Below are 23,008 nucleotides of genomic sequence, written 5' to 3'. Positions count from 1 at the left end.
ACAGAGACATAAAGGAGGGAGTTGAGGGAACCAGGAAGAGAGGGGAATGGGGTTGGGACCCAGGCAGCCCTGAACTACTCCTTAGCCCCTCCATCTGCAGTGGCCTGTTTTCATGCATAACGGGTGGAGGCTAATACGATTCATGCCAACCATGAGATTCTCTGTGAGGTATGAGGGAGGGAAAAGGGTATAATCAGCACTTAGGAGACACAGGGAGACCCTATACCACAGTAGGAGTTCGCCAAGGTGACTCTTAGGACTTGGGGAGACCTTACACTGTGGTCAGGTGGTATTAGGTCCCCCTGGAGTGGAGTGGTTTTCTACAGGTGCAGGCTGGGAGAAGGCAGAGAACTGGGTCCATCCAGAGTTTGGATTCTGACAAGGGGCTATGGACAAGTGCTCCAATGTGACTTGGGTGACAGTAGGAAGTGATATAAGGCAGTTCAGATATGCACATCACTCAGCTGCTGCTATCCTTATCACATTTAATCCTCACAACACCCCTGTGAGGTAGGTATTGCCCCATCTTACAGATGAGGAAACTGAGGCTCACACATGCCCGGGGGCACAGAGTTGAAAAGAGAGGTCTGCAATCTCAAAGCCAGGGTCCCCGTACCCCAACCACACCCTGCCTGAGGTGGTCAGAATTCTTACAGTAGCAAAGACAGCTCCCACTGGGACACACACAGACACACACAGACACACACACACAGACACACACACACACACAAACCAAGGCACCCAAAAAAGCCACCACTGAGTTAGCATCTCCATGTCCCTAGTTTTGATTCAAGAGCATTTGGGGACACTTCTGGCCAAGTGGTTCTTTCTGACACTTCGAGAGGAAACAAGCTATCACAACAGGGCAAGTGTCAGTGATCATCCCAAATGGGGAAAGGTCAGGGTCAGTCTTTGGCAGATACTTCAGACTGCCCCTGGGGAGGTGGGGAGTGAGTCTTTCTACTTATTCTCAGGAACTCACAGCCGACCCACCGACCCACCCGTACCCAGCAGGCAGGGACAGGTCTTTTGCATCTTGCTCTTCTGTATCTAGGTCACCTCAGATGTTACAAATGACATTTTTTTCTGGCTAACCTCTCTAGTTAAATTCTTTTTGCATAGAGTGTCAGGATAGCTTTGAGAGGTTTGAATCTAAATGTTAAGAATCTCTTGTTTTTAAAAATTTAACATCTTCTGTTTAAATTTTTTTGTTTTCATCTTAGAAGAGTGAAGGATGGAAATACAGGAAAAGAAATGGCCCAGAAATTCAGTGCAAAGAGTGATGTTCAAACAGACAGCATCTGTTGGGGACACAGAAAAATCATTTTGGGAGGAGGAACACATTTCTAAAATGAGCTGGGAGTGTGGGAGGGAGGGAACCTATGACTAAAACATTGAGGCCCTGGTCTGCAAAAAGTCAGGACCCTCAAGCCTGGCGGCTACAAGCAGTCCATAACAATGCCCAGGGCAGGGCCCCCTCGCCATGGGACCCTCTGCCCTGTAAAGGAGTGGATGCCCCAGGCAGGCCAAGGTGGGCATGGTGGTGTGCTCAGTGCTCTTAGCTCCCTAGAACCCTGAACTAGATAGATGCAGGGAGGGGCGAGCTGTGCCAGTCTACCTGGCTCACATGTGTTCTCAACTATGAAAATTGTTGGCTTTTGGGATGGATTTGAATGGGGATGGGATTATCAAGACATGGGCTCAAGCTTCCCAGAAAGGATGGACAGACAGGAGGGGACAAAGAAATAAGCTTCACACGGTACAATTGCTTTGAGGCTAAACTTTTCAAAGAGAAGGATCTGAGTTTTTGTTCTGATTTAGACATTCTTATGGCTTGAATGGGACTCCTCTGTGAAAGACACTTAGTGCCCCAAGTTCTCTCTTCCCCATGCAGCAGCAGCCCTCTCTAAGCAAACATTCAATGTGGCAAACACTCTGACACACTCACAGCTCTAGGAAGCCCAAGTTTGTGTTCTCCTCCTCTTTGCTGGGGGCAGATAGGTTTTTCCTCTTCACCTGTTGCTGGGGAACGCTGCTCTCCAGAGAACTTGGGGGACGACACTGTAAACATGACTTCCTGGTATGATGGTGGCAAGGCTGTGTGTTTGAGTCACTGCCTGGGGACAGTGGTGAGGTAGATTGGGGAGGGCCGCCGTCCACGGAGTTTGTGGGACTCGCGCTGACGGAGGAGTACCCTGAGGTTGTAATGTCCTTGCCCAGCTCCCTGCTGCCGCAGAGATGGGGCTCGGGCCCTGGGGCCAAAGGTGTTTGGGTGTTTGGTGCCAAGGCGTGTAGGTCCTGGCATCCTTCATCCTCCAGGTAGGCCTCCTCGTCACTTGATTCCTGGCAGCAGTGCTGTCCTGGATTCATGTACACGACGGAGACATCAAGGACACCACTGGGAGCTGTCACTGCGGGAGAAGGCGGGGGTGAGGTCAGGCCGCAACCTGCGCATTGGGGTGACGCAGTCAAGACCCAGTCAAGACTCAGCCAGGACAGGTGTGGCTCTTGGCCACATGTACTGATCTCCTCTGGGTTAAAAAATTGAGGGTGAAGTGCCTTCTTCAAGCTTGGGATGGTACCCAATGGGACTTGGAGGATAGTAGGAAGTGACAACGAAATGGTCATCTAATTACTTAACTCCCTTCGTGTACACAAAAGCAAGCAATTGGAAAATTGACAGAATGTGCTTGAATTGGGCTTTCTGTGCAGATGACTGCCTGAGAACATGGGGACAGAGTCTCGTCTCCTCTCCTGCAGCCTCCCTTGAAGGAGTATATGAGGCACAGAGCCCAACAAGGCAGTGGGGAACACATCTCATACAATGTCCTGGAAAGATCTTATTATGAATTCCAGACAGGGTCTCTTCTTCTCTCCTTGTTCTGTTGAGGTCCTTCCATCAACACAGGCTAGCTGGATAAACATTTGGCCCAAATCCTCTCTCCTAACCCCAACCTGTGGTGTCCTAGGGGCTCTGTTCTCTCACGTCTACCTGTGTCTGGACATGTTTTTCTGTAGGTAAGCCCAAGGGCCCTTGATGAGAGCCCCCCTTCTGCCCACTGCCCTGTTTGGCATAGCCCATGGGCGGCTTTGTGGCTGCGGGACTCACCATCGCCCTCCTTCTCGCCCTCGCTCTCCTGGTCGCCCTCATAGCCAGAACAGTAGTCCAGACTCCAGTCCAGGAAGCTGCCCAGTAGTGTCTCCTCCTGGCTGGACAGCTCTGCGGTGGGCGTGGTGACAAAGCTGCCCCTGTCCTCCTGGAGGCTGTTTTCTCGTTTCCTATGAGGTGGGGATGCCAGGAACCCAGTCATAGGTGGCAGTGCTGGGAGGCCCTGCCTGGTCCTTGGTACCTGCCTGACCTGCCCCAGTGTGGCATAACAGGGACAACACAGCCACCCAGTGCCTTCCCTGAGTCCCACAGGCAGGGCTGGCAGCATAGAGAGGCTCCTGCTCATCTGGACTTTGCAGGATCAATATGAGTTCTGATGGGTGAAGTGGGGAGGAGAAGTTATTCCAGGTGGTACAGCCAGGACATTGAGATGGGAGAGACAGAGGTAAATGGGATACACACAGGAGATTAGGGTGGAGATGAGGGGGAGCAAGGGAGGTGCTGAGGACACTAATGAGGTATAGCTGGAGTGCAGGGAGTACCAGCAACACTGTGGAGCGATATGTGATGGGTGAGTGGCAGGGCTAGAGTCTGAGCTGGACTCAACCCACGCTCAAGCCCATCTTCAGAGGGCACCATTGAAACAAGAGAGACAGCATGTGGAGGAAGGAGGATGAGGCTGCAGACAGTGCAGCTCAGGCCTACAGACCCGAGGCCCAGATTCAACCTAGTTTTGATTTTCATGGGATCTGCTGCTTCTCCTTGTTATGCTTTAGGAGCCCCCTCTGAAAAAGAGGGTAACAGAGCCCCTCATGCAGCTGCAGGGATCTCGAGGGAACCCAGGCCCAGTATGCAGGAGCCAACACTGAATCGCTCCCTTACAGACGCGGGGCTACTAACCGTTTGGTTCTCCTTGCAGAGGGAGAGCTGAGGAAGGAGTCAATGTCCCCCGCGCTGAGGAAAGATGTGGGTTCTGGGCTCTCTTGTTTCACTCCTAGAGCCACACACACCTGGCCATAGCTTAGCACCTGAGAAAAAGCCAGGGTCAGAGGGAAAGCTGAGGCCCTGAGGAGCAGGCAGGGGCCTGTCCCCACCCCAACCGGCAGGACAGAGGGTGTCACCTCTTCTTGGCTGATCTCTTCATAGCGCTTGTCCTCAAATCGCTGTTTCACGGCGGTCAGAGAGACTTGCCTGTAGTCCTTGGGGACATCATCATGGAAGCTGCAAACAGGAAAACATGAGAAACAGTGAGGCACAGGAGGGGCTCTAGGGCAGGCATCATTGGCATCCCGACCCAGAGAGACTTTCTAGCCTCTCTTATTGAAGTGAGAGGGGACAGACTTTGAAAAACAGCCCAGTGATGGCAAGTAAAACAGGTACCACTGTGGAAAAGTCTGGCGGTTCCTAAAAGATTGAACCTAGAGTCACCTATGACCCAGTAATTCCACTCCCAGGTGTATTTTCAAGAGAAATGTCAACACACACATCTGCACAGAAACTTGTATATGAATGTTCTCAGCAGCATGATTCATAATGGCCAAAAGGCAGGAATTACCCTAATGTCCATTGATGTACACATAGTAAACATAATGTGGTCCTTTCACATGGTGGAATAGTATTACAGTAGAAAACATTATGTAAGTGGAAGAGACTGGCCACAAAAGGCCACATATTACAAGATCCCATTTGTATGAAATGTCCAGAACAGGCAAATCCAGAGAGTGAAAGTACATGAGAGTTTGCCTAGGGGTGGAAGGGAGGGGGACATATGGGGGTTTCTTTTTCAAGTGCAAGGTTTCTTTTGAGGGTGGTGAAAATATTTTAAAATTGATGGTAGTTGAATTATACTTAAAAAAAAAAAAGTTTAGTTTTTAAATAAATGTTTCCAATTTATCTAGATTCAACCCAGCTTTGATTTTTGTGGGATGTGGTGCTTCTCCCTGTTATGCCTTAGGAGACCTCTCTGAAAAATGGGGTAACAGAACCCCTCAGGCAGCTGCAGGGATCACAAGGGAACCCAGGCCCAGCATGCAGGAGCCAACGCTGCATCACAGTGTTGGGGGAAAATAACTTGGGGGTGGTGTAGGGGGACAGCCTAGCAATAACTTTTGGTAGCCTGGTAATGACTATTTGTACTCCTAGTGTGAGCAGCCATGGGGTGAGACACATGCTGACCCACTGACTATTACCTGCACTCCCTGTCCATCAGCTACAAGGTCTGGGCATTGCAGGAGAAAACGGTGGGCTGAAGCCCATGCCAACCCCTGCGAAACACTGACAGGACCATGAGGCTGGAACACAGTGGGGAATGGGGAGACGTAGCAGATGGGCCAGAGCAGGGGCTGGTCAGAGGGATCTGGGCTGAGCTGGAGAGTTCTGATCTCAACTCAGAAGGTGTAAGTGGAAGTGACATGCTCAGAGATGGCCACTGCAGTAATCTAGGAGGTGGCTGGGGGAGTGACCATGGACAGCCAGTGGAGGCCAAGGGAAGCAGATCCCGAGACGTGCAAAGAAAGTGCATTGGCCTTGAGAGCCCCTGGGACACAGGGACAGAGAAGCAGAAATTGGCTGGCCCAAGGTCTCTGCTAGGATGACAGGGCCTTGTCCACAGAGCACCAAATACAATCTATGAGGAGGAATGGCCCTAGGAAGAGAGGGGTTCTGGCTTGGATAAAGTGGCAGGAGGCATGGGGCTTGGGCTTTAAATGTGTTCTGAATCCTGGAAGTGGTTACATCTTCTAGGGGACATCTGAGGAGAAGCAGAAAGCTGGAATTACCTGGACTCATGCAAGGGGGAAGGGAACACTGAGGCAGCTCAGCCTGGTTGAGGAAGGAGGTGGTCATGGGGGCTTTAGCAGATATGCCCACGGTGGCGAGGATAGTGGGGACCAGAGTGAGGGGGCCAAAGAGTAGGAAGAGTATAAAAGTTGAACGGAGATGGGCAGCAGCCAGGTATGTGCCTGGAGACCAAAGTTTACCAGAGCTAGGTCACAACATATTGTGTCGTACACCGAAATTCCCACCCAACTGAGAGATGGTCTCATTTTATCTGTTAGTCTGCTGCCTATGGAATTCGGCTTGGGTTGGGAGGAGCTGCTTGCTGCACACACATCATATGTTAAAAACAAGTGAAATAAGCGACATGGCCCTGGAATGTTTAAATGTCAACTCGAGATACAAGATTCACTACAGGAAAGGTCTGTGTGGATTGATGGCCCTCTCGTGAGAGCCTCTGTCCCTCATACTTGAGGATACAGCCTCTGTGGCAGAGGTTGGGTGGGAGGATCCATTTCTTTTTGACTCACCACTTTTGATGAAGGCTCAAGACACAGGGTATGAGGTCTTCACAGGAGAACCCAGTAAGGTCCCATAGTCGAGTGGTCCAGGGCTGTGCTGGGGAGGAAAGAAAGAATGGTGGGGCCATTCTGACTCCCATTCACACCCACAGCCCAGATGGTTCTGTTGTGGCATTTCTCCAAGCTGAGTTGCACAGACCCCACATACAATGCATGCCTGCTCACTGTCAACAGTGTGGGCAATACTTAAATTAGAACCATCCCTAACCTCACCCCCAGAGAACAGCTTTTAGTCCATTCTGGTGTTTTCTTCTCCAGAAGAGGTGGGCCTGCTTCTTTTTCTCCCCTTTCCTCCTTTGTATCAGAACATCATCTCCTGACTCTAGAAACCCCCCAGGCCCCAGGCTTCTTACTCTGCCCGTGCATCAGTCTCGCCAGGAGCAAGGCAGCTGCAGCCTGGTGGGCTGGGGAATAGGCAGCCAGGCTGGTGTGCAGCAGGGAGAGCTCACAGAGGAAGCTGCACAGATGCTGGGTTCTTGGTGCCACAGGAACCAGCGTCAGCAGGATGTCCTTGTAATCGACCACGGTGGGGACCTAGACAGAACCGGGAGGTGAAAGTGGACTCTCAGCACAAGGAGGCTGGCCCAGTTTGGGGTCTGGCCCAACCAATGTTCAGGCTGGACACCAAGGTGTGTGGTGACAACATGCCTTCTGGGTCCAGAAAGACTTCCCAGGGCAGGAAAGCTCAACACTATGTGGATGCCCTTGGCTCCTGCTGCCCCCTCACATGACCGCCATTTTGACTTACAAGGAAAAAGCAAATGGCCACTTACTCGAATCTTCCCTTCCAGGGCGGAGATGATCTCTCCCATCATCCTCACCAGGTCCTCGTACTTGTACGTGTTGTCTGTGAGCCACACAGCCTCCCGGATTGTCAGGATTTCCTTGCTGATGAACCTGGAATGTGGAGAAAGGGTCTAAGCATTGAGTCCATTTCCCTTGGCAGGGCGATGGCTTTAGGCTTCAGTGACAGAGGGAGATAAAAAGAGTAGACCTGGCTGTCTGTGGCCACTGAGGGGAACTGAAAAGGTCGCACAATCCTGTCCTAAGGGGCTGGAAAGGAAAAGGGATTAGTGCTATGGACCAGTGGGAGTAGCTGGACCACCAGGTGCATAGATGTTTCTACAAAAGGTACTCATGAATGATGTGATCAGTAGTCTTCTTAGTGACTGAGGGAAGGGTTGCCCTGCCTTGTGCCAGATTCTACAGAGTGACTAAACTCGGGAGGCAGGTAAGCCAACAGATCTGAGCTGAAGGTTGTTCAAAGGTCTATACACAGCATGAAGTCTGGCCACAAGAATCTTGATCGTCCCTTAGGCAGGTAGTCACCCTGTTCTCTACTCTCCATCAGTGTCAACTATCAGAGAACACACTGGTCCAGTGGTCTGCCAAGGGTGAGGGTGGACCGGGGCCAAGCCTAGGGCTGGCTCGGTACTAAAAATTCTGCAGCTGCTGAATGTGCTATCAGCTTGAATGAGAGAGACTGGGATGCACGGTGACCAAAGGTGCCAAAAGGATGAGATGCAAGTGGGCAAGAGCCCTGCGCTTGGAGCAGCCACAGGTACTGCTTTGAGAGCAGAGGCAGGGCATCTCAGCCTCTAAAAATTTTAAGCAATTATCATCTCACTGCTAGTCAGTCTGTGGTCCAATAACTGGGTCTCTGACAGCAGGGATGTAATTATGCCATCTAGGTCCAGGAGGCAGAGACCCTGTCTGTTCAGCCATCTCTGTCCAGGAGACCTGGAAAGCTAAGAGGGGCCCAGACAAGTGTGTAGCAATCTGCACCCATGCTCCCACTACCTATGGTCGTTATTACCCTACTTCCACGACTATCCAGAGACCACACTTTCCAGTTCCACTGAGGCCATGTGACTGAACTTGCTGCAAACGTGGACACGGTGACCTTAGGGGTCATGGGGGGTGGCAGAGAGTAAGACAACAACTGGGGCTCCTCTGTGATCTCCTGCAACAGAAAATCCATCCCAATGACGTGACCCTCTGCCTCTGGATTACCGTGTAAAAGAAATCAATCTGTAGTTTACACCACTGTGTGCAGTAAGCCTGTTCCTTACTCCCCAAGCCTTACAGACAAGGACAGTCGGTCTGGAAAGCACAGCCCAGAGGAAATGGTAGACTATGAGGGCAATATCTGATTTAGGAAAACTAGAAAATGCAAAATGTATGGTGGGAATCACTGTCTACATTATTTTCAAAGGCAAGACTAGAACAGACAGGTATTTGTTAAGGGATGGCAGATTCAGGTAAAATTGAAGATGGTACAGCCTGAAACACCAGAGCTGCCAAGGGTGCAGGCTGCCATGCAAGGAGCAGGTGCCCGGTCTGTGTGGTTAGAGCGGGGTCTGTGGGGAGTTGGGTGGGGCGTTTGAGACCTACTAACTGCTGGTTTCTAATGATACATACTTGAGAAACACATAAAAGCAGTGTTTCTGTGGTATTGGTGGAGGACTGTGGAGAACAGCCAACTATTTTGGGTCCTGAGACCATGTGCTGGGACGAGTGGCCACGCAGGGTAAACCTGTGTGGGGAAGACTGCCCGACTTAGACACTCTGTAAATAAAACCCCCCATCTAATGAGGTGGGACACTGAAGCCTTATTTCCCTGAAAAGCCAGCCCATGAAGTTGGGCAAGGCTAGCAAGCAGCACTGTCCTGTGGTCTTGGCTGCAGAGGGGCTTCTCACCGGGTGCAGATGACCATGCAGGCGATGCCTAGCAGCTGGAGTCTGTACCGGGGCACTAGCCTCCTCCGTAGGTACCGGTCCACACATTCCACAGTCAGGTGAAGGCACAGACTCGTGAAGTCCTTCATGGTGGCGACTTCTACCAGCCAATCTATTAGAATGTACCTGTGGGAAGAGCACCACCCCTGAACACTAGAGCGAGTATTCACAAACGTCCTGTCTCCCATTTCCAATGGCCTTTCTGTCCCAAGAGAGTGAGCTGGTCATCTGTACCATCAGTTTACCCAGGAACCATTTGAGGCTGAGATGCAATGTTCAAGGGAGCTGGGGAGGGCCCATGTCTCTCAACTTTGTTTCTGAGAAGCAGAGCTTTGGTCTTTCTGCAAACCTGTACACTTTCTGAGGAACAGCTCACCTGTGGGGTCCTTTACCAAAACTCTCTGCATAAGAGCAAAGAGCCAAGAACACAGCCAAAGCAGGATGTATTGAGCCTGTGAGCTGGAGTTCTCAGTCACCCAGCAACCCTGACGGAGGACACAGCCTGACAGAGCCCACAGACATGGATGGGGTCCCTCCTTGAGAGGGCTAAAACCTAGGGCCAGGGATACAGACATCACAAGGGAATGTTGTGTGCAATGGCCAGGATACTCGAGTACAGTAAATGACAAAGGAGAGAAGACAGAAGCGAGAGAGAGAAAAACTGTGATTCTGCAAGAATCTGCACAGATAGGAGGGATGGCTTCCTCATGTCAGCCTAGAGAGAAGCAGCTCTTATAGGCGGATGGAAAGAGAGAAGCAGTGGTGGTGGAATGGAAGGGGGAAGGGATGAAGGAGGAAGATAAGCCAGAAGGAGGAAGAGCATGAGCTTCAGGTGTTTTAAGGTTTAATCCAGTCACTATTGGAACAGAAGAAGCTCCCCTACACAGACAGAATTAACAAGTTTAACAATCTGATTTATAAAAAGACCAACCAAAGTATATACCTGAAAATGGTTAAATCTGAAACTAATATGTCGATTATACCTCAATGAAAACAAAGTTGGCAATTGTCTGGCATAGAGAATGGAAAGATGTTCAACTCAAGGGCTGAAATGATATTTCAATAGTTGTTTTAGTTCTTGAAAAAGAAAAAGCAAAATTTGTTACCCCCAAAAAAAGGAATAGCGATAGTCCAAAAAAAAAAGAAAAGAAAAAAAGCAGACTGAGGAAGCGCAAGGTGTTATCAGCATATTTCTTCTAACAGAAAGAGGGAAGAGCTGAGAGAAATGGGGTGGGGGGCTGCCACTGCCACCACAGGCACAGGATTCAAAATCACAATAGCTTTCTGAAAAAAATGGGAGGGGAAAAATGGCTTAGGTGATAGAGGCTTTGTTCATCCCTCTTGTGACAAAATCAAAGTTGTGATACAAACACAGAGTAAACAGCAAGGAAAATTGCCTGGGATCTAGATGAACAGAAGCACAACTAGGGAGAGAAATAATCAACCTGCAACAGTAGGAAGTAGATGAGGGTGAAGATGTGAGGCTGCCCAGCGGGAGAGGATGAGTGAGACAGAAGCTGTGGCAGCTGTAGCCGGCAGCTGCAGACACCTCTTAAAGGGGCTGTGTCCATGACTGGACTTTTGCAGTGACAGACCTCATTCTGAGCACCAGTGCTGAGCTGGCTGCACAGGGGCGAGACACCAGGGACTTACAGGGGGACACTGAGTTGTCAGAGTGAGGGCCGGAGACGAGGCTCTCTCCAGGCAGAAGTGCCGGCAGTATCCACTGTTCCTCTGTTGAGCCCTCCCCACCTCCCAGTGTATGAACACAGCCCAACCATAGCTGAGACATCATCAAACTGAATAACAGAGATCGCTACCCCCAGAGGATTCCCTGAAACTCCGCCTCCTCCAACTCACGGCCCCACCCAAGCCACATCTAGTTGTGTCCTCGGTGACTCCGGTGCTCCTTGCTGAGCAGCGCCAAGACTTACACTTGGTGGCAGCTGGCCTCGGTTTCTGGTATGGTTTCTTGAGGCAACTAAAAGCACAGCAACTATGGATTGCCTGCTGAATCTTAACAGGTGGCCCTTGAAGGGCACATGCTGGGGCTAAACCTAGCCTGCAGCTGAACCCTTCTCAGGACTGTGCCACTGGACACCTACTTCATAAAGCTGTTCTAATAAGACTGGGCGACTTAGGAGCATTGCTCAGTACATAGAAACAGACACAGAAAGGTTATAAAGATGAACTTAGGGGAAGTGTAGATGAATTCAATGAGAACTTTGACAAAGAGATAAAAAACATAAAAACGGAAATAGAAATTATAAAAGGAAACCAGTCAGAAATGAAAAACACATGATCTGAGATGAAGAGTATATCAAAGGGAATAAACAGAGTGGATAAAGAAGAGGATCGAACCACTTAGATATGGAGGAAGGGGAAGCCAAGGACACTCAATCAGAACAGCAAGAGAAAAGAAGCCAAGACTATAATAATAATTTAAGGAGCCTATGAGACACAATTAAATGTAAAAATATCCATGTCATAGGGGTACCTGAAGGAAAAGAAGTTGAAGGGCTATTTGAAGAAATAATGTTGGAAAACTTCCCTAACTTGGTGAAGGAAATAGACATACAACCCCAGGAAGCTCAGAGAGTCCCAAAAAAGAAGAACCCAAAGAGGCCCACAACAAGACACATTATAATTAAAATGCCAACGCTTAAAGACAAAGAGAGAATCTTAAAAGCAGCAAGAGGAAAGCAGCTAGTTATCTACAGGGGAGTACCCATAAGACTGGCAGTTGATTTCTCAAAAGAAACTATGCAGGACAGAAAGGCTTGGCACAAAATATTCGATGTGATGAAAACTCAAGATCTACAACCAAGAATACTTTATCCAGCAAAACTATCATTTAGAGTTGAAGGACAGATAAAGAGCTTACCAGACAAAAATAAGCTAAGGAAGTTTTTCAACACCAAGCCAGTATTACAGGAAATGTTGGGGGACTTCTTTAAGAGAAAAAATATGTATCAAAACAAGAATAAAGAATGGAAAAAATTACATTCCTACCAACAAGTACCTCAAACAGAAAAGAATTAAGTGCTCCAACCAAAAGATAGAGAGGCTGAATGAATAAGAAAACAAGACCCCTACATATGCTGCCTACAAGAGGCTCGCTCAGATTTAAACTCAGCTTAAAAGACACACAGAGACTAAAAGGAAGGGGATGGAAAAAGACATTGCTTTGATGGACCTAGAGGGTATTGCGCTGAATGAAGTAAGTCAGATAAAGACAAATATTGCATGATTTCACATACAAGTAGACTCTAAAGAATAAACAACAACTAAAATGGAAATAAACTCATAGATACAGAGAATATTTTGAGGGCTACTAGATGGTTTAACTTGTTCTGAGGCTTAAAAAGGAAAACTGGAGAGAGCAGACATTACATGGGATATTTTCTCTTCAAAGCCCTGAATAACTTAAGCATTACTGGTTTTAGAAGGGAGAGGGGAGGATGGCGAAAAAGGGCAAAGGGATTAAGTACCAATGGATAGTGACAAAATAGACATGGAGATATAAAGTGTAGCATAAGGAAAGTAGTTAATAATGGAATAAATATGTAAGGGGGAAGAAGAGTACTAGATTTAGTAGAGTAATCACTTTGTGAGTTACATAGATCTCTAATCACTATGCTGAACAACTGAAACTAATATATTATTGTATGCCAATTATAATTGAAAAAAAGTCATTGAATTGTACAATGTAAATATGAGCAACTGTCTATATTTCAATAAACCCAGGGGGAAAAAAAGAGTAAAAAAAAAATAATAGCTTTGTGACATTTAATGTGGGAACAGAGGACGACACATCCCACAGTGTGAGAACTTACTATGCGCTGGGCATTGTCTGCTGCAGTTTAGCCAGAGCCTGCCCATTATGAACCCAAAATGTATTTGAAATCTCTTGCATAAGCTTAAAAATTTATTCACATTTTCCATTTTACTAACATGTTCTGTGACTGAGTGTACAAGTGTCTTATCTCTAAACCTGGGAGAAAAATGGACCTGTAGGAAGAGGTAGGTCATGCTGGGGTTTCGGGCTGCCAGGCATTCGGGTGCAGCGGCCCCAGAAGGCATAACTCCCTGGGTCAGGCTGACTCGAATGGCCATATTGTTTCATGAACCAAGTTGATGCTCATGAGGATGGGTTGTAAAGAAAAGGTGGTTTTTTGGCTTCAGAAGTTGGAAATATGAATCCCATCATTTTATAAAGATTGGTTTTTGTTCTATTTAAATTGTTTTGTTCTATTTAAATGGTTTAACTTGTTCTGAGGCTTAAAAAGGAAACCTGGAGAGAGCAGACATTACATGGGATATTTTCTCTTCAAAGCCCTGAATAACTTAAGCATTATTGGTTTTAGAAAACATACACATACATGAATGGGGGGATCCCAGTGAGGTTGACAACACAGGGTGCTCTTTGACAGGTGGCTTAGGTGAAACAGAAGGAACAACTCCCTTCACCCCAGAGACCAGTGGTCACTTTGCCTCCTGATCTGAAGCTCTGGCTTGAACCCTCACCTCATTGTGTCGTTGAGTCCCTTCTGCATGGAAAAGACCTCCTGCTTATTGGCAGCAGGGGAGGCCTGAAACAGCTGGCAGACTATCTCGTTGGAAGCTTTCACTTCTAATCCAAGTTGGTTTCCATTTGCACAGGCTTTGGCTAAAGACACCTGAGAAGGAAAGGCACGGAGAATGAGGACGAAGCAGTGGCTTTTGAGGTTTTATCTCCAAATGTGAAAGGCTGTTGAGGGAGAGGACATGTATATACATTTGGCCTCCTTAGGCCTTGTAAGCCTTCTGGAACCAGCATGACTAAGATTTTAATTATTCTTTTTGAAATAAGTAATATTATTCCATGATAAAGAATTTTAAAAAGGACTAAAGGTGTATAATGGAACGTCAGTCCCCTTCCTACCCTGGTATAGCTCCTCAGCCAATTTAAGTCTTCTGCCAACTTTTAAAAAAAATTTTGTTTCTGCTCATCCCCTAATTGTGAAAGCTAGACACTTCAGGGGTAAGCCTCATGGCAAAATGGCAAAGATCATGCTGGGGGCTCACAGGACTTGGCTTTAAAACCTGGGTATGTGACCACAGGCAAATTGGGGCAAGTGCTGTACCTCAGTTTCCCTTCTTATGAAGTGGCATACAGTATCTGCTTTGGCAGATGGATGTGAGGATTAACAGAGATGTGTCAAACACTTGGGACAAGAACCATCCAGCACCTACCCACAAAGCCCTCAGGTGGTTACTATCACTATTTCTAGTTCCTTTCAGATTTTTCTATGCATTTGTAGCAGTGTGTATATGCATTTGTGATCACAGTATATATACATCTTTTCTTTGCCCACCTAATAACGTAATTCCTTAGGAGATGAATTATCTGTAAGCATGTTTCACCTATTTTTCCATTTTGGATGTTTCTGATGTTTTATTTCTGAGATATCTTTGTGCAGACTGTTTAGCACCTGCACCTGCCTGCTCACGTGGTCAGTACACAAGAATGGCTCTGCTAAGCCTTTTGCTACTCGTGTCCAAGTGCTTTCTGAAAGGCCAGACCTGATGTTCACGCCCACTAATAGGAAGACTATTTTATCACATCTTTACCAGCAAAAATGACTACTGTTAAAAGTGTGTATTTTCTGAAATAGGGATCCACTGAAAAACAGAGGACATACATATATGTAATTTGCTAATGTGACAGTTGAGATCATGTGCCCTTCCGACCAGCATTGAGCAGAATGCTGCTGCTCTGCATTTGTGCCAGTTGTGTTTGTTTCTTCTAAGAGGGCACTGAGGCCCTGTGGACTTCTGTTACGGTCTTACTTTTCTTATATGATGAGTTTGAGCTTCCAATAGAATCACATTGTTATATGTCTTGTAAATTTGCTGACTGCCTTTTTGGACACAAACATTACAGTGTTCTGTGACTTGTCAGCCTGGGCCATGTACCACTTTGTGATTTTCTTTCTTAGCTTTTGAGAGTAGACAACTCTCAACCACTCTCTATCTGACTGGCTTTCTTTGATTTGTCTTGAAACCATGACTTTACAGATGTAACGGGAGAGTGCCTTGAGAACACCAACAATCCCTGGTGTCCTGGTTCTGACACTGGTGTGCAGGTCGAACGAAGAGAAAAGGACAGCACTCTAGATGCCCATCTGCTCTAAGGAGCCTCGAGTTCTGCTGCTGAGATAAGCTTTACCTACAGGACAACTTTAGGGAACAGTATGAATTTTGATAGCAGATACAGTCCATAAGCACTTAGAAATTAAGAGGGTGAATGGCTTAGGGGCAATGGGCTCTGAGATGATGGGGCGGAGATAGGCAGAGATGAAAGAGGCACTCTGGGCTCTCCTCCCCACACACTCCAGAACTAAATTCCTTTAAAACCCGGCTCCAGCCCTGGGCCAATCTTACTGCCTCCTGAGTGGGAGCCCAAGAGGTGTAAGGACAAAGGCCAGCTCCCACTTTACCTGTGCTTCCCAGCAGCCTTTGGCAGCATAGTCCCTGAGTTTCCGGAAGTTGTAGAGGCATCGTCCAGGATCAGACATCTGTCAATGGGAGAAAGTCACCATGACTTTATATGGTTTTATCTCTGGAGAAGCTCAGAAATGACCCATGGGGTCCTTTATCCCCTCAAATGACAGTGGTCATTCTGGGGCAGTGCTGAAAACAGCCCACTAAGCAGTGGCTCTAAAGGGCTTAAGAGCTGTATGAGGATTCCCTTGTGCCGACAACTTCTTCAAGGGCCAATTTGGAGATTGTGTCTATGGACAACATAATTCCTCTCCTCCTCAGACCCAGGTCCACTTACATCTGTCTTTCTGTCACTTTCCCAGAGGAGGTACGAGCTGGTCAAACATCCCTGATTAGCAGATTCTTCAAACAGGTCATGGGCCTGCTTCTTTTTTTCTTCATCCTGGAATAAATCCAAGCAGTTTGTTCTTCTTTTTGTCTGTACTTTCTCCTAAATCATTCTACTAACCATCTTCGTCTTTTTTCCTACCCCTAAGTGAGTATACGCATTGATCTTTAATAAAATGAGTTAACTAAATTGGAGTAGAAATAACTTCTTTAAAGATATACAATTTGACACCCAATGTAGAAAGCAAACTCACAAGTTCTGCTCTTACAGGCCTGCTTTCTCTTGGACACTGTCTATGTTTGGCTTGACCCTGGGTCACCTTGAGGGCCAGCCCTCCACACTAAATCACTCCCAGTGATGTTAGAGGTTATCTTGGGGATCCTTTACCTCCTCCTTCCTGTTCAGTGCCCTCCCTGTTACTGTCAACACACACCTGTCACCAGAAGACACCACTTTTCCTGAGTCTGCTGCAGATGGGCTCCCTTAATCACAAAACTTGTTAAAGCTTTCTCAAATGTACAGAGCTGTTTAAGGAGTGGGAGAGGCCGCCCAACAGCAGAGCAATGAAACAAATAAAGACTGTGGTGCAATGCATATAGATGCTCTGCCCGGCTCCACATGGCCTCTCACGTCAGGGATCACTTTGGCTTTGAACCTTGGATGCCCTCTTCTGCTGCCTTCACGTACTTCCTGGCCCTCAGTGTTTGTGGTTTCCAGAAAGGTAATCAGCACAGAAATGTGGAGCTACTATACTTCATGTGCTCAACCAGGCCAGGGGCATGTCAAACACAGAATCCAAGTGAAATGGATAACTCAACTCACCTCAAAGAGACTCATAACTCTCCCCAAGCAGTGCAGTATGGATGCTCTGTGAGTCTAAAATAGGAGAAAGAGCTGTGATTATCAGTGGAGAAGCTGCCTTCCCAGTCTGTGTGTCCTGTGGCTCTTGACCGCCCCTTTGTGCAGAGGACCAACTGCTTCACAGAGCTTGTCCTGCCTTCTCAGCTGTCAGTGTGCCCACAGTCCAGCCCATTGTCTGATTCCCCTGACCACTGGCTCTGAGGCCTCCTCTCCTGCCGGGTGGTTTCCAGACACTCCCACACCCACACTCTTAATTCTCTGCACCTCCACTGCCCTCAGATCCCTGACATTACGAGGTCCACGGCATCTTCCCTCAAGGTTTTCTCGCCTCCCAGGATCCTATGGGGCTAGGACTGCCCAGCTTGGCCTGCCTTACATGCACCCCTCACTAGGACTCACTCTTTGCAGCTGGCACTCCGCTCTGAGGCTCTCATGAACCACGGCCTTACAGCAGCTTCCGGACACCGACCATGGCGGGCGGATGAAGAGCCAGATGAAAGGGGCAGCATTGACATTCAGTCGCTCGGCGAGACTGAAGAAGCGAGAGGCCTTCAGGCCATTCACTTCTGCACGGGCTTCATCAGATACCGACACTGTGGAGGAGAAAAGAAAGTAAGCCAGAGACATCCCTAGAGGATAAATGTGAAAAGTTCTCCATGGTCTTTTGCGAAAGTCTAAAACCTTAAGCCTATTGGAGTGCAAAGCTGCTGATGTCTTAGGAAAGAAGAGCCCTCCAGACAGGGGCTCCTCTCTTTTCTTCCTCTATTTTGTGAATCATGTGAGCCCACCAGGGTCTTCCCAGCAGCCTGGATTTTGAAGGTTGGGAAGGTATCCCCTCACACAGAGGTGTCTTTTGACCACCCTCCCTCCTGCTGGGAACTGCTACTGACCTCCCTTCTAACGGGTACATGTTTCTTTTTGAGTTAATGAGCATTTCCCAAATTAGGCAGTGGTGATAGCTGCACAACTTTGTGAATATACTAAAAACCGCAGTGTTGTATACTTTAGATGGGTGAGTTGTATGGTATGTGAATTCTATCTGGGAACCGCTGTCTGACGGGATGGTGGGGGCAGGACGGCTGCTCTCCTAAGCCTAGAAGAGGAATGCTCATCAGTCACAACAGTCTTGTCAACTAAGCAAGACACCAGATCTTTTAAAAGCAGAACAATGGTGGCTATACCCAAGTCTTTATGCCTTTTGGGAACTGGGACAAGATGGACCGTAGGCTGGTTCCTTGGTGTGCTGAGCAGACAGGCGAGAATTGGGAGAAGGCCACATAGATCCTTGGGGAGAATCACCCTTTGGGGTGAAGAAATTCAGGCACCTGGCCAGCTTTGACCTGCCTATACCTGCCTCCTTCTTGGAGCCTTGGCTACCTGTGTTATTGAAACCCTATGCAATAAGGCTTGCTTTGACTGCTGCCCCAGTGTTCCAGAGAAGAACTGTGGCTGAGAGGAGCCACAGCCCAGGCATGGGCTGCAGTGTTAATCAGACAGAGGGCAGGCAGCTGGGGGAGGGCTGGCTGCCTGAGTAGCCCCCATTCTGAGTCTTTGCTCAGTCATTCTTTGCCAAATGAAATTAAAGTGTTTATTAAAATAAGAGGGGACTTCCCTAACCTATAAAATCAAAGTTCATCAATGGGTCCCTCAGCAGGGCACCTCTGGGCACAAGCTCCCTGGAGACAGTAAGGCAGACCACCAGACACAAGAGTGACTAAATTACAAACACTGGGAAGGGCTCTTGCTTGTTCTAAAACGTCAACATCAAGTGGAGCGAGGACTTACAGCCTTCATTGTAGAGGTAGGCGATGCCTAGCTTCACAGCAGCTTCAAAATTTCCCTTTTCAGCAGCCCTAGAGCATTAAAAACATAAAACATCACATGATTTTATTCCATAAAGGTTATGTTCCATCACAGCAATTGAAGCTAAAATACTTGTTTACTGAATGGAAAATTTTTTAGGTAATGCAGTCACATATCATTTACCTATGACATGCTACATGTATGAACCTTGAAAACATGCTAAGTGAAAAAAGCCAGTCACAAAAGGCCAAATTTATATGAGTCCTTATATGAAATGTCCAGAATGAGCAAATCCATAGAGACAGTAAGTGGATTTGTGGTTGCCTAGGGTTTGAGGGATTGCAGGTAAAATAGAAAGTGATTGCTACTGGGTACAGGGTTTCATTTTGGGGTAATGAGAATGTTCTAAAGTTAGACAGTGTTGATGGTTGCAAAACTGTGTGAACATATTAAAAACCATTGAGTTGTACATTTTAAATGGTTGAGTCGTATAGTTTGTGGATGACATCTCAGATGGCCTGCTTGGGCACTGGCACACTGGGGCTCATGGGCCTCAAGGCTGGGAAGGTGGGATTAGCCAATGAATGAAATACAATAGGATTTAAATCACATGATTTTGAACAAAATTGCTGCATTAAGTTTCCACACAAAAGTGACCCGTGTTTGAGTCATGTGGGATGGGTCAGAGCCCAACTGGGACCCTTCAGTGCTGTTGTGACTAATAAGTCACACATATACTACTGGCATGGATGACTAAAGACTGTGCTTGAAGCCATGTGACCCAATGGATGAGACTGATAGCCCTCAGTTGCTTCCGGCTGGGATAAGGTGTTGGTAGGGGCCACAACAAGAGGAAAATTGTTCTCAGGTCAGGTCTTAGAACACAGGCTGGCATATCAGGGAGGCCCGAAGACAACCAAGCTGTTCTCAGGGTGCAGCGATACCTTTCAAAGAGCTTCAGGTTCCTTGGAGAAGGCCACAGCTCCTGGAAGTTGGCACACGCCCATACACTGGCATGGTTGTCTACCAGGTACTTCAGCTGGGAGTGTACCTGCAGAACAATGGAAGCAAGGTGGGGAGGAGGATTATCAAGGGACTTCCCAGAAGCTCTGCTCCTAGAGCTTTTGAAGACAGGATGTAGATGGATAAAAGGTCTCCTATTCCCTTACCCAACCCAGTAGTAAAGATCCCAGTTTCTGTGTCTCAAAGCAATAGTTGCTTTGAATAGAGAAAAGAGTCCAGTAACAAGTTTCATTGCAGCTTTAAATGTGGGGACAGTGGTCCTGGATGGAGAAATAAGCACCTGGGCTGAGAAAGAGGAGATAACACCTCTGTAAGGGTTTATACCCGCAAGGATCAGGGAAATCAACTCTACAGGAACAGGTAGGACAGAAATCTGTTTTGTGCTCCTCTAACTGGGACTTTGCTAGTGGGAGCACAGCTGGAGCTTGGAGGTCAACAAGGGCTCTTGGAAAAGACTGGCACATGTGACAGCAGCCTCAGGTAGGACCTGGAGCCCCTGCCCTTGGCGGGAGCCCTGACCAAAAATGAGCATTTTAAGGACTAATGTTCCCACTGCCATTGGAAACTCAGCACTCATGGATATTATGACCAAAATGGAGGCGGCTTTGGGCCTTGGAGAAGCGGGTTCTTGTTTTCCCACTAATTCACTATATGCCCTCAATTAAGTTACTCGAAGTGAGGCTGCAGTTCTGATATTTGTAAAATACCTCCCAGCGTCCCTTTCAGTGCTGAATGTTACATGGGATTTGTCTTCAAAAATATACTTTTATTCTTTTTAATACCAGTTTATTTCTTTAAAAATAAACTTTTAAAATTTATTTTTCAATTACAGTTGAGATACAATATTATATGTTTTAGTATATGTTATTTCTTAAGGGGTTTCACTTAAGAAATTTCACTGTCATAAAAGGGTACTTTCTGTTAAACATTACGATGAGTGTGCTATGTTTCAGCTTTCCTATACCTTGAGCATCTATTAACAATATCATCCTTGTTTCTCTGTCTACTTTTGTAGCCAAAGCTCTGTTCTGACATTTAAGAACACGAAGCTTTGATGTTATAAACAATGCTAAGGCTGACACTATTTTCATCTGACAACTTACAGCCCGAACAGCAAGGATGTCTCCGACAGAAAGCCATTTCAGGATATGAAAAAGCACATCTTCCGGGAGACTCAAGATGGTTAGGTTTCGCGGCCTCCTTCTTATTCTTCGCTTTGTAGGATAACAGAAACACTTGGCACATCTACAGTGGATCACTTAAGAAAAAAAATCAGAATGGTCCAAATGATGTGTTGGAAAGGAGTTCTACTGATGTGAAAAATTATATCTGAATATGATTTTCTAGTTACTGTCCCCTGCCCCACAAAAGGAACCAGCCATATTTCCAGTTCCCAACAAAGATTGAATAAAGGAGTAATATAAGGATTACAGATAACATCATCATTCATTCAAATATTCAGTATTTATGGTGACTGGCAAAGAACCATATAACTTGGCTATTGGGAAACTTCCTGATCTAGAGCCCAGATGACAATAAGATAAGGGAAAAAGTAGCCAATGCTGATGAGGTTCTCCTGGCATTTCACGCTCAATTAATCCCCCTGGGACTCTTGCTGATTTCTTTGCTTCCATTTGAACACATTACAAAAATGCATAATGTTCAATAAGGATCTGTGGGCTTGAACAATCTGGTTTTTTGAGTCCAAACTCAAAAAGGAGGGTTAGCCCAACAGGGAAGCAAAGGCTGAACTTCAAGGCCAGGCCTGTCCCAACTCTGCGGATGTCCGGAGCTGCCCAGTGTTCTCTCTCTCCATAGGGGGGTTCCTTTCGACTCTAGCAGCTCCTTCTTCATTCTACGCAGACAATCTAGAAGCGCCAGGGCAGAAGCCCCTCACCTCCATTTTACCTGGTTTTCCACCCGCTCTTCCCTCCTGTCTTCCTTATACACGACTCCCCACCACTCCCCCACCCCCCGGCCCACCTCCCCAGTACTGTACTTTCCTCTCCTTACTCAGAGCCCTGCTCTTCACCTGGGTCTTCTCATCAGCAGTTAACGTGCTGGGAAAGCCAGATCAGCATGCAGGGCGACCAGTTCTCATAGATTACACAAATTTTACCAGACCGCTATCCTCATTCCCCTGCTCTAAGACAGACACAGAAACGCTTAACCGCCATGGTAATAACCACCCAAGCCGCGGCCGCGCTCACAGCCCTCGACAGACAGGTGCCGGGCCCCGCGCGGGTCTTTTACAGGGTTCTGGACGCTGCTTGGCATTTAAACCTCGCGCCAGGCGGGCGCCACCAGGACCACCGCACCCCAGGCCGAAGGGCTCGCGTTGGCCTGCGCAGTCTCGGACGGCCGTCCCGCCTTCGCCCGCGCCCAATGCTCACCGCCGCCGCTCCCCATCGCTGCCCGCGCCTCCTCTTCTGCCGTCGTCACTGCGGTCTAAGCCTCTCCGGCCGCCCGCGGGCCCTGTGCGCGCCGCTGCACGCACGCGCAGACCCGCCCCGCCGCCCGCCCTAGTTTTCAAACGCGCCCGGCGCTCCCATTGGTCGGTTCAGGGGGGCGCGCGCCGCGGGGCCACGGGGCCCCGCCCCCAGGTCCGCCCAACCCGCCGGCCGCGGACGCCCTCGATTGGCCGCGCCAGGACGCGAATTCGAATACCGGCCTTTGATTGGTGGAACTCGCGCGGTTGCCCCGCCTTCTAGGCCAGGCCGGGGGTTGTCTTGGAGGATCGCGGCTTAGGCTTGCCCCGCAGGGGCTTCTGCAGTCTGGAATGGCTCGTGTAGTCCTGGGCTACAACCCCTGGGGTGTTCGAAGTTTGGGCCTCGCTGCTGACTCGGCAGAGGTCCCGGCCACTGGAAGCTACGGTGCGCAGTGGGTTGTCAGTGAAGGTCTGTGCGGACTGGCTGCACCTCCGGATGCGGAGTTTGGCGGAGATCGCTGTGCAGCTGTGGCCTCGACAGGGCCATCTACCTGTGTGGACGCTGGCGAGCTGGCATTCGCGGGCAGCGCGGCTCCCAGGAGGCCCTGACTTCGGGCCCTCACCCAGAGGTCGCACGTCCTGCTTCCCGCCAGTGCTTCAGGCGAGAAGACCCCTTGTTCGGGGCCCGGCCACTGTTTGCATAGACTGTAATGCAGAAAGTTGAGTTCGAGACCTGGGCTTTGAAGTCTTCATTGACTCAGCCAGCATATTTGACCCCCTCTTTCCGAGGAACGCGGCTCACCCTGGACCCTCAC

At 48.2% G+C, this 23,008-nt stretch overlaps 2 protein-coding genes across 3 annotated transcripts in view; both read right to left on the bottom strand.

Moving 5' to 3' along the window:
- Positions 1 to 468: 468 nt before the first annotated feature.
- On the bottom strand, positions 469 to 22,269 carry CCNF (cyclin F). 2 transcript variants are annotated; one of them, XM_011376955.2, is made up of 17 exons: positions 22,159 to 22,269; positions 20,869 to 21,023; positions 19,687 to 19,793; positions 18,725 to 18,792; positions 17,339 to 17,532; positions 16,901 to 16,954; positions 16,028 to 16,132; positions 15,687 to 15,764; positions 13,732 to 13,883; positions 9,166 to 9,330; positions 7,239 to 7,362; positions 6,819 to 6,999; positions 6,415 to 6,502; positions 4,231 to 4,330; positions 4,010 to 4,137; positions 3,110 to 3,279; positions 469 to 2,411 (listed from the first exon to the last, which is right to left on the bottom strand). In XM_011376955.2, exons 1-17 carry the CDS (start codon positions 22,172 to 22,174, stop codon positions 1,945 to 1,947), a joined length of 2,352 nt encoding a protein of 783 aa, XP_011375257.1. In that variant the 5' UTR covers positions 22,175 to 22,269; the 3' UTR covers positions 469 to 1,944. The 2 variants fall into 2 exon arrangements, with proteins under 2 accessions (XP_011375257.1, XP_023377115.1); XM_023521347.1 differs by lacking the exon at positions 22,159 to 22,269 and adding an exon at positions 21,798 to 21,979.
- A 203-nt stretch (positions 22,270 to 22,472) lies between these two features.
- LOC105303382 (ATP-binding cassette sub-family A member 17-like) overlaps positions 22,473 to 23,008 on the bottom strand; it is a 74,821-nt gene continuing 74,285 nt past the window's right edge. The window contains exon 31 of the mRNA XM_023521470.1: positions 22,473 to 22,848. Coding sequence (XP_023377238.1) covers positions 22,473 to 22,848 — 376 coding nt within the window. The remainder of the gene's footprint in view (positions 22,849 to 23,008) is intronic.

This window comes from Pteropus vampyrus, unplaced genomic scaffold (genome assembly GCF_000151845.1).
Source record: "Pteropus vampyrus isolate Shadow unplaced genomic scaffold, Pvam_2.0 Scaffold303, whole genome shotgun sequence".
NCBI classification, from domain to species: Eukaryota; Metazoa; Chordata; class Mammalia; order Chiroptera; family Pteropodidae; genus Pteropus; species Pteropus vampyrus.
This window is presented reverse-complemented; position numbering and strand designations above follow the sequence as displayed.